This window comes from Rutidosis leptorrhynchoides, chromosome 10, assembly GCF_046630445.1.
Source record: "Rutidosis leptorrhynchoides isolate AG116_Rl617_1_P2 chromosome 10, CSIRO_AGI_Rlap_v1, whole genome shotgun sequence".
Taxonomy (NCBI): domain Eukaryota; kingdom Viridiplantae; phylum Streptophyta; class Magnoliopsida; order Asterales; family Asteraceae; genus Rutidosis; species Rutidosis leptorrhynchoides.
In genome coordinates this window covers 69,299,463-69,310,852 of record NC_092342.1, presented here as the reverse complement: position 1 = coordinate 69,310,852, position 11,390 = coordinate 69,299,463, and the positions used below count along the sequence as shown (strand labels likewise).

General features: G+C 35.0%; 1 protein-coding gene and 1 pseudogene across 1 annotated transcript; one reads left to right on the top strand and one right to left on the bottom strand.

Moving 5' to 3' along the window:
- Positions 1-1,739: 1,739 nt before the first annotated feature.
- Positions 1,740-4,479, bottom strand: LOC139873135 (uncharacterized protein C57A10.07-like). Its single transcript, XM_071861066.1, has 3 exons — positions 3,851-4,479; positions 2,816-2,940; positions 1,740-2,176 (listed from the first exon to the last, which is right to left on the bottom strand). The coding sequence occupies exons 1-3, from the start codon at positions 4,440-4,442 to the stop codon at positions 1,859-1,861; spliced, it is 1,035 nt and encodes a 344-aa protein (XP_071717167.1). The 5' UTR covers positions 4,443-4,479; the 3' UTR covers positions 1,740-1,858.
- Positions 4,480-7,061: 2,582 nt separating this feature from the next.
- LOC139870360 (endoglucanase 9-like) overlaps positions 7,062-11,390 on the top strand; it is a 34,826-nt pseudogene continuing 30,497 nt past the window's right edge.

The following is an 11,390-nucleotide window of genomic DNA, read 5'->3' as shown; positions in this document are numbered from 1 at the left end:
ACAGACGATCCAAATCGAATCTGTATTGATGCATTGAGTTTTGATCAATATGTCAAAACGTGACTAAAGAACTAGTAACAACATGTGATCATTGTTGCTAGTGTATTTGAAAGAATGTATGTACGGATCGCCCATAATACCCTAAAAAATTCTTATCAAGTCAACAACAACAACAAAACCCAATACCACCTGAGTGGTGTATGGGGGAGGTGAGATGTAGACAATCCTTCCCCTACCCGAGAATAAAAACAGGTCATTTCACCACCCAGAAAAGTAGAGAAAGTCATCCCTGTCTTTCTTCGACGGATAAAGAGATTGCTTCCGAGTGGACCTCCGGCCAAAAAGTAGGAAATTTGTTTTTTTTAAATAAAAACTAAGAAATAGTAGGAAGAAACAAAATAGTAAGGATAAAAATAAAAATAAAAAAGAAAATAAAAATAAAAATAAAAAAGAAAATGAAAATAAAATAAAGACGCCATGAAAATGGTAGAATCAGATTTTCATGGGTTTAAAAGTCTGTCTGAAAATCAATTTAGGCTCTAAGCGGCAGTCAAGACGCCACTTAATCGACGCTTGGTGTTGCCTCAATAAATAGAGCCAAGGGGCCTTGAAAACAGAAACAGAAACACGAAAGGCATGCCAGGTGGGCGTTGTTGCGCAAGCAAGGGGCCAACCACCGGTAACAAACCAAACACCACCCATGCATCATTACGGTAGACATCCCCGAAGACACACAACTAGAAGGCGGCGGCGGCGACGGCGACGACGACGAGTAATAGTTAATAGTTTTATTATTAATAATACAAATAGTCGTCGTCGTCGTCGGCGGCGGCGGCGGCGGCAGTAGTAACTAGTTGTGGAGCCCTCGCTTCGCGCCGGGGGCTCCGTTTTGAATGCGAGTTAAAAAAAAAAGTCTTATCTATTTTGTAAAAAAGAATTTTTTTCAACATCGAATATTGAAGGGTTGTTCCTTTTGTGAAAGTTGCTTCTTTTAGCGTTCGGGTTTTATTTTAAAAAAAAAAAGTTAGTAAAGTGGGGGTTCGATTTGTATTTTAATAAAAGTTAGAAGGTTAAGTTTGTGGAATTTGAAAAAAATGTATGTATAAAGTGGGGGTTCGATTTGTATTTTAATAAAAGTTAGGGGGTTAAGTTTGTGAAAATTGAAAAAAGAAATAGTACTATTCATAAGATTTTTAGAGGGTTAAGTTTGTGGAATTTGAAAAAAATGTATGTATGAAGTGGGGGTTCGATTTGTATTTTATTAAAAGTTAGGGGGTTAAGTTTGTAAAAATTGGAAAAAAAAATAGTACTATTCATAAGGTTTTGTCTGTTAGTTATATTTGTAATATTACAAGTACTAGTACTGCTAAGAGTAGTATCGTAGTAGTAGTAATAATAATAATAAAAATAATGCTAAAACTGGTAGTAGTGGTAGTAGTGGTAGTAGTAGTGGTAGTAGTAGAAGTAGTAGTGGTAGTAGTGGGAGGCGGCGGGCGGCGGCGGGCGGGGCAGGGGCGGCAGGCAGCGGCGGCGGCAGGGGCGGCAGGCAGCGGCGGCGGAAGCGGCGGCAGCAGCGGCGGCGGCAGTAGTAATAATAATAATAATAATAATAATAATAATAATAATAATAATAATAATAATAATAATAGTAATAGTAATAAAAAATAATAATCCTAATAATACTACCAATAAAAATATTAATAATAATAATAATAATTATCAAGTCGTTCAAGATATTTAATTTGTAAGTGACTGTCATACCTCTATAGAATATATCAAATTCATCTCATTTTTTTATATTGTTTCAAAATCTTACAATCCTAAAAGTTATATAGAACAATCAATATAATTACTATTCTTAAGCCCAAGGAACGGAACCTGTATACAGTGATGCCCCACAGTATCTGAACAGACCTTCGATTTCAGGGCAGCCATTTGGGTAAGGGATTGACCTGTGAAACGGGTCACGACCAATCTTTTTGCGCCGAAGTGAGCTTGAACATGAGTAAGGGTCGTGAAGAAATTGTGTCCGAACTAATGCTTCACCTTTTAATGCTGCTTCTCTTGAAGTTGTTGTCGCTGGAGTGCCCAAGTAAAAGAATCTCGTCTCCGGGAACCGAATTGCAGTACGGTGTAGATTAAAAAACCGTTCTTTCTTGAAATCATAACCGACAACCTACATTTTGGTTGTAAATGATTACTGCTTCATTAGTTCACAATTCTTAGATCAAAGTTATTTGATACTGGAAGAAACCCAACCATTCAATTGTGTTAAAGGTTGCAATGTCAACCCATTTACTAAAGATGGGTTATGTTCTATCTCAAACAGGTAACATAACAATTTTGATCTTGTGATATTGTGTTCTTAATCACATAAATTCCTAAAACAATATATTCAAAGGTGTTAGAGGGTCATCCCAAACAGACCCAATCTGACGTGTACACACGTTAAGCAGTTTTTGACTCATTACACAGCAGAATAGTAAATTTATTAATGGATGCCGCAATTCCAACCCGTATATGAGTATATGGATCAAACTCGTCCAAAGTTTAATCACACATAAAAATTTCCCCATAATAACTTCAGTAAAAGTTTACACTATAACTTTTGTGATGATATTTAGCATGTTAATGATATATAAAAATCAGAAAGAAAAAAAAAAGACAATAAATTGTTCGCCACTCGGCCAACATAACCCAAGTCATTGAAAACGTTGCCTGTTTTGGCCTAAACCAGATTTTGACCCATTGCTCAACCTGACTATTATGTCAACTCAACTTATAAATATAGAAAGATGAAGCTAATCATACGTACTGTGATATTTAGTGGATAAGATCCGGTGAGTTCCCGGAACCGGCATACACTAAAGAGAAGATTCTCAAAACTGTCCCTTGCATGTTCTTCAGTGAGTGCTTTCCATCGCACCTTCTCTTGGTTGCCTGTATCCAAATTTCTGATGTAAGTAAATTCACAAGGATGATATAATTATAATTGCAGATGGTATTAATATAAGAAGTTTATTAATCAAGAAACACAAATGTAAATTAACACAAATATAAGGCATTTTTCACTTATAGTGGGATTCAAACATTATGTGTTGTGCTATTTATAAGGCAGACATTAACATAGAGTATTTCTTAACATCAACGTGTATCATCATGAGAACAAAGGGTTATTCATTACATTGTCATACCTATATCAGATCAACAAAATATAGTACACTAATATGTTAAGACAGTTTACGGAAATATCTTCCTCCCGTTCAACATCTATCCTTCGTCAGACAATCATTGCAACTAAGATTAGAACAGTTAATTGAAACACACTGTGTAACAAAATAATTTGATATCGATTTGCTTGCTCTATATTTACATAACAGATCACTTGACATTAGCATCTACAGTTATACCTCTCACATGGTCGTTCATACCAATCAATCTACAATGTTTGCAATTTACCATCTATGAGCTAAATCACACTAACAATTATTCTAATTTTGATAATTAGCATAATCTATGGTATGAACACAAAGTTTTCCTAAAGATCCCCTCAGTAAATCCACAACAATAAGATCCATAATGACGTAAGATCAGCAAAATACAAGGACACAGAAACAGTAAAGATCCAACATTTTTCACCAATGATTAGAATTTTTTTTTTTTTTTTTGAAAAGCAAATAGTCGGCATCGAATACTCTGATTTGCCAAGCACGCACGCGCTTTCGGAAGGAAACCCGAATCACATTGCAGAACCCGATCCTTAAACCATCCCCAGGGCAGGCGGACCGAGTTTGAATCCTGTGATTAGAATTAATTAAGACAATTAACAAAAGAAACCACAAAAACTCACCAAACCATCCTTTCGATTCAGCAACCATCCAATAGCTTTGGGCCTCACTTCTTGGACCTGCATCTTTACGAGTCTCACCACCACTAAACAACAACAAAGCTTCATCATCATTAGCTGCACTCTCAATCCCTTCCTTTATATGTGCCACAAACGTCGAAGCTTGACCCGGATTCTTCTGATACGGTTCCAAATACCACGAATCCTCCTTATCAATTTTATCACAACTACTACTTGTATATATCGAATGTCCAGCAACCATTACCAGATTCTTAATCTTCGGAAACGGATAATTACCATCCATCGCAGCATCAAAAGTCCTATAACTACTCGTACTCCGAAATCGACTAGTGTAAATCGATAATGCGACAAGTGTAATCACTCCAAACGACATTAAGATCAAAAACATCATTACAGGATGTAATTTGTAATAGTACATTACTCGATTTCCAACGGATTTCAACATTATAACAGCAGATGAATGTTTATTAGGTTTTCGAGATTTTCGAATAGTATTTGATTCTAAATCGAAATCACCTTTTGGATAAGCGTTGAATGATTTCGGACTATCAGATGTGAATTGATAATTTAACATTATTGATTTGAATCACAGCATACCTAAATTGCTAAAATTGTGGATTACGTAGAATTAGGGTTTACCAACTGAAGTAACGGATCAGTGAAATTGAAAGGTGAATTTTTACGTGTTAATTGTGGAAAGAAATGAAATGAAATCTGATGAAGGGAATTCAGATTTCAGATCATTAATTGTGTTTACTTTTAATTATTTGATCTGATTGATTGATGTTTTTGAAATACGAAAGAAGATTGTTTAGTTTATAGGGGTTGATCCGTACACCACCTCAAATTTGCCATATCCATCAAATAAATTATTTAGACATTTTTACCCTTTCTTTTACAATATCAAATTTGTCATACACCACCAAATAAAGGGTATAAATGTCCAAATAATTTATTTAGTGGTGTATGGCAAATTTGAGGTGGTGTACGAATCAATTCCCCTAGTTTATTTCTATTTCTAGTGAAATGAACAGTGAAAACACGAGTTTGTTTAAACGAAACAGTTTAATGATATGTTTTAGGTATTAAGTTAATGTTTTATTGCCTATTGATTTTACAAATATAAAGTTTGCTCAAAGTTGAATATTTATATTTATATTTTTAATAATAATAATAATTATTATTATTATTAATAAATGCCTTTTAAATTTTTTTTAGAAAAATAAAATTACAATTTAGGAGAGTTTAATATTTCTTTTTATAAAAGAATTTGTATTATTTTTTTGATTAAATTAATATATTATTATGACATCATCAATATGAAAAATAATAGGTAATTTAGATTAACGATAATGTTATCATTTTAGAGGTTTATTAGATTATATAGATATAGATTAGTGGGAATTAGTAAAACGAATCCTTATACTTTTATGACTATCGAATAAGACCCTCGAAAGTTATTTTTCTTCCTTTTCTTTCCCTTTTCTTTCACTTGAAAGCCTAAGATAGATTCATTCTCCCATTTATCCTACTCATAAGTCATAAGGAACTGGGCAGATATGAACCGAGTCGAGCTATTTGGATCCGATCCTCGATTCACATTTTGCCAGACTTTTTGTCTTTTCTCTGACCGGACAGAGACAAACCCATATATAATATCAAAAATAACCGAAACGCAACGAATCGGACCGAACCAAAAATATATGGTCTGAACATTATTCTGACTGTTTACTACAACTTGAAACTCGAGACGGAACCAAACGAACTAGATTGGTCCGGTTCTGTACCATGCACACCCTTATTTATTACTGACATGTGAAATAATTATAATCAATAATTAGCAATCTTGATTTGTAAAAATAATTTGTAGATAACACTTGTCATATTCAGATATTCTTAACATATTAAGAGAATTATTAGGATAAATTGATAGAAATATAAATCATGCTCGATTAGATAAATTGTTTGTAATAAACGAAAAGAACAAAAGAGAACAATGGTCAAATTATCAAATCAAATCGTCTAGTAATAACAACATCACTCTACAAGTATAGGGACACACGTGCTTTTGCGCAGAAAACTCGAACCACATTATTGGTACCCGATTTTTAAACCATTATGAGGGCAGACGGAGCGGACCGAAATCTTGAAATACGGGTTGGTAAAACTTCACGGGGTGACTCCATAAATCTGGTAATACCTTGAAATGTTTTAAGGGGACTCGAACTTGAGAAATCTCACTCTCATCCAACATACAATGGTTGGGTGTATTATTATGCCACATGGACGGGTAATTTTTGTACTAGTATATGTTTACAATGCCGTAAAAAAAAGTATATTTTTACAATATCATTTAACAAAATATTAATATCACCGCGAGAAGTAAGAGAATTCGTACTTACAAAAATTGTATACAAATCTTCGGGCTGTGAATTTTTGGATACAATATTTATAATTACGAATTCTCTTATATAAAATACACTCCGATCTTGTCACAGTTTGAAATTTCGTACTTACAAAAATTGTATCCAAATCTTATAAACTCATATTATTAAATATAACTTGTTACACAAAATGGAGTTGAATCCGAGTTGATAAGATTGTTTTTAAACTTTGAACCAAACGAAACATTACAAAATCTTGATATTGTTGGCAAAGTGAAAAAGGTGCGCACGTGACACTCGAACTATATACTTCCTCTAGAAATACACCAAACCTCTTTGTAAGAGTCGAATGTCTGATAAATACTTCTACCGAATACCCCATGTGGTAGAACGAGTATCATCCCACTTTATCAAGAGTTGTAAATCCTTGCTGAAATTAAGACTCGAACTTGCGACCATTTTGACAAAGACTTCCACATGATGAGTCCCGACTTTTAAAATAACGAGTATCACTAAACTATTAGCTCATTGGTAAATATTGATATTGCTTATGTATTACCTTTCCGGATTTTGTTTGTCACAACTTAGTTTTTGACACCAATAATAAACAAATGACTAATAACCTGTGCTTGTTTCGTTGCTTAAAACAAAATGCTAACTTAACTTTTTGCATCTATGAACCAGACAAAAGTTCCAAATATAAACGAAGCACTTTACAATGACCATTTTCGACGATGAATTCATAGTATCATCCAAATTAGTATACATAGTTACTTTTTACAATACTCGATCATATCCAACAATATATGATGGTTAACGGTGAAGCCTCGGACACTGTATCGATCCATCATGCTGGTCGCCTTCTCCCATCATCGAATTTGGACTCGAATCCACCTTTCTTCCAAAGTCTCAAAACTCATTGGCTTATGAATCCCTCCCTTCAAGATTCTCTAAATCCATAGATTTCAATCTAACTATCACTAACAATAAACATTTCTCACGCTTTCTTTATTGCTCGTTCGCCTTTGTGTTCTTCCTTATAATTCTATGTTTGTTATTACATTTCTTGCCAAACAAGCAACGTCACCCAGGCACGTCTAAAGACCTAACTTTAGCGCTTAAACAAGCTCTCATTTTCTTCGATGCTCAAAAATGTATGTAAATCTGTTTATCATTCTACGTTTATTTATTCTGTTTTATCAAACACATCCTAAGTTATATTTAGTTCCGGTGTAATGTAATCTCTAACTTCTCGTTACCATTGTATAAGTATAATAAAAGGGTGGGCCTTTTACTGTTCACAGTGGCATGCCCATAAATATACCAACTTTCACGGGCAAAATGATAATCTTCTCCTTTTAAAAAAAAAAAAAAAAAAAAAAAAAAAAAAAAACTTTTTATCTTTAAAACTTATTTACGTTCCTTTTTCATTCCTTTACTCTTTTTACGTTAAATTAATCGGACAAAAAACACTACGCAGCGAAGCGCGGGCTTTTGCCCTCGTTTAATACAAACATCCCTTTTACTGAAATAATAAGCCTTTGAGACCTATCTTTTGTGAAGATTATGTATGTTACAAAACATCATATAAGTTATAAGTTTGTTCATTTTGGCAGCTGGTGTATTGCCTAAAAACAATATGGTGAAATTTCGAGGTGATTCTGGATTAGACGATGGGAATTCAAGCCTCGTTGGTGGATTTTATGACTCTGGGAACAACATCAAGTTTAGCTTTCCTATGGCTTATACAATCACTTTGTTGAGTTGGTCTGTTGTTGAGTATCATCATAAATATGAAGATATCGGAGAACTCGATCACATCAAGAGCATAATCAAATGGGGCAGTGACTATTTGCTCAAGCTTGTTATCCCTCCAGATCAAACATTTTCTAGTTCAGTTACTTTGTTTTCACAGGTACACAAAAGTTCATAATATTGACCAATTTAACTAGCTTAGTAGCAAAAAAAAAAAACAGATGAGATTTTCCTGTTCAGGCTACCTGGAATGTAGCAGAATATATATGTATACGTATAACATTAATTACAGGATATAAACTATAAACTATTAATAATATATTTGTATCATTGATTAATAAAGGTTGGGAGTACAGGGAAGAACACAACGTCGAATGAGAACGATATTAACTGTTGGCAAAGACCAGAGGATATGAGATACGAAAGGCCGGTTTTTAGTTGTGATGAAACAGCTTCAGATTTGGCAGGAGAAATAGTTGCAGCACTTTCAGCAGCATCATTATTGTTCAAAGAAGATGAGAAATATTCGAAGAGTTTAATCAACATGGCTATGGTACTATTTGATATCGTCACAAAAGACGATCGTCAAGGTACGTACACGAAAAAAGATGAGTGTGGCGGGCAAGCAAGAGAGTTTTATAACTCAACAGGGTACTCAGATGAGTTAATATGGGGAGGGTGTTGAAATAAAAGGATCAGAATTGTTATCAATTCATCATTTCCTTTAAAGAGTTGATTAGAGTTGACCAAGATATGTCTAACGGCTAGTTCCTTTATTCTGTTAGAAAATAAAATAAAAGCCATCAACGGCTATAACTCCCAACGGCTCTTTAGGACCAATTAGCTGTTACTCCTTTGTTGTATAAATAGTTGAGCATTTCATTGTAAAGAAATTAATTTTCAAGCTTGTATCAATTCAAGTTCATCAATATAAACTGATCAATACAATTACAGCTTTTTAATTCTCTTAAATAACATGGTATCAGAGCTATAGTGTTGATCTTGGATCAAAACACCAATTTAGCTTCAGTCATTTACCAAAGAATTGAGCCGCCATGTCTCACGACGGTAGCTCAGTTCATCATGAAACCAACATCAAACCGACCAACGTTTTAAGCAAACAGAGTTACCTGGAAGTTCTACGCCAACGAACCCTTGGGGCAAGGTCAAATAAAATACCGTCACAAGGGGGGGCAACAGAATCCACAACCATCAAAACAAAATTCACTGTAGAAAACCGCCAATTGACACCACAAATGGAATGTACATACCGTGGTATGTCTAAACACATTAAAGATAACTGTTTTAGAATTATTGGTTACCCCGAGTGGTGGAGCAACCGGGAAGACAGCAAAACGGTGACGGCAGCGGCGAAAGTAGCGGCAGCCGGCGGCCACCAAGAGGTTACCAGCAGCGGCGCCTCAAGAATCGCCCATAAAAAGGTCAGAGGTAAGTCTCCTTTCACTTTCTCGTCACGAAAATCTGCCATAGAAAAAAGGGAAAACCCTAATTGCTTAAAAACTGAAAGAGCAAATACTTTAGATCATAAATACAACTTTCCGACATCAATCGGAGATGAAGCAACATTTGAAATCCATAATCGTTTTTATTGTCTTCAAGAGACAAGAGAGAGAACTGGATTAAAACATAACTTGGAAATAGATAAAAAGCAAATGACTGTACATGAGAAAAATGATAAGAAATGGGTGGATAAAAAGAAAGTTCACGTGGTGAATTGTAGTCACAAGTCTTCTGTTGACCAAAAATTGCAAAGGGGTCCCTCCATCTCTACATCTTTTTCAAATAAATCCATGATTGATAAGAATTTGCAAAACAGTACCAACTCTTTTAGAACTTCTATTTTTGACACTAGATTTTTAAATGGTAAAGCAAATGTAGTTTCAAATAGCACAAAAAGTAACGAATGGATTTTTGATTGTGGTGCTACACACACCATGAGTTTTGAAAAATCCGATTTTTATGCTCAATCAAAACCTCGGGTTAGTAAAATTCAAACGGCTAATGGGGGTGTTGTACAAGTTGAAGGGGGTGGAAAAATTGAAATTACTCCAACTATGAACTTATCTAATTGTTTATATATTCCAACCTTGTCACATAAACTTTTATCCGTTAGTCACGTTACAAAAGAATTGAATTGCTCCGTTTTACTACATCCCGCTTTCTGTATCCTTCAAGATATCAGAACTGGGGAAATTATTGGGCGTGGCACCGAACGGGGCGGGTTGTACTATGTGAACGAAGTAACCCAACAAGGTACCGTGATGCTTGCCCACGGAACACCTTCGAGGGAAGCTTGGTTATGGCATAGGAGGTTGGGTCACCCATCTGTCGGATACCTACATGCTTTATTTCCGAGTCTTTTTCCATCAAATGTTGCTTTAAATTGTGAAACTTGTATTTTGGCTAAAAGCCACCGAAGTACTTTTAAACCAAGTAATACGAGAAAAGATGTTCCTTTTGCTTTAATTCATTCTGATGTATGGGGTCCTGCACCGGTTATTGGGGGGAGAAATTTCCGGTACTTTGTCTTATTTATTGATGACCATTCACGAATGACTTGGATTTATTTTTTAACCCACAAATCAGAAGTTTTTGATAAATTTTCTCACTTTTATAAAATGGTACAAACTCAATTTAACAAAAACATACAAATGTTAAGATCCGATAATGGGGGTGAGTTTGTAAACTCATCAATGAAACTTTTTTGCGAAAATAATGGGATTATTCATCAAACCTCGTGTGCTCATACTCCCGAGCAAAATGGCGTAGCCGAACGTAAAAATCGACTACTTTTAGAAATGACAAGAGCTTTATTAATTGAATCCAAGGCTCCGAAAAGTTTTTGGCCCGAAGCTCTTGCTTCCGCTACCTATCTTATTAACTGATTACCTACTAAAGTTTTGGGCACAAAAACTCCTAAAGATACTCTTTCCCAATTTCATACCCTTCCGACCTCATTTAGCATTGAACCTCGCATATTTGGGTGTTCCGTCTTTGTTCACATCCCAAAAAGTGAGCGCACCAAACTAGATCCATGTGCGGAAAAATGTGTGATGGTTGGTTATGGGATCAACCAAAAAGGGTATCGGTGCTATAGTCCAAAGAAACGTCATGTCTACACTACCATGAATTGTGACTTTCTCGAAACAGAATATTTTTATCATACCCAACTCACAAGTGAGGGGGAGAAAGAGGATAATGACACTCTAAGTTGGATACAATGGACACCTAAACCTGAAAATATCCAAATTCCAAATTCAAATCCCGACAATATCCAAATTCCAAATATCCAAATTCCGATATCAAATCCCGACAATATCCAAACATCAACATCAACACCAAATCCCGAGACACCAAATACT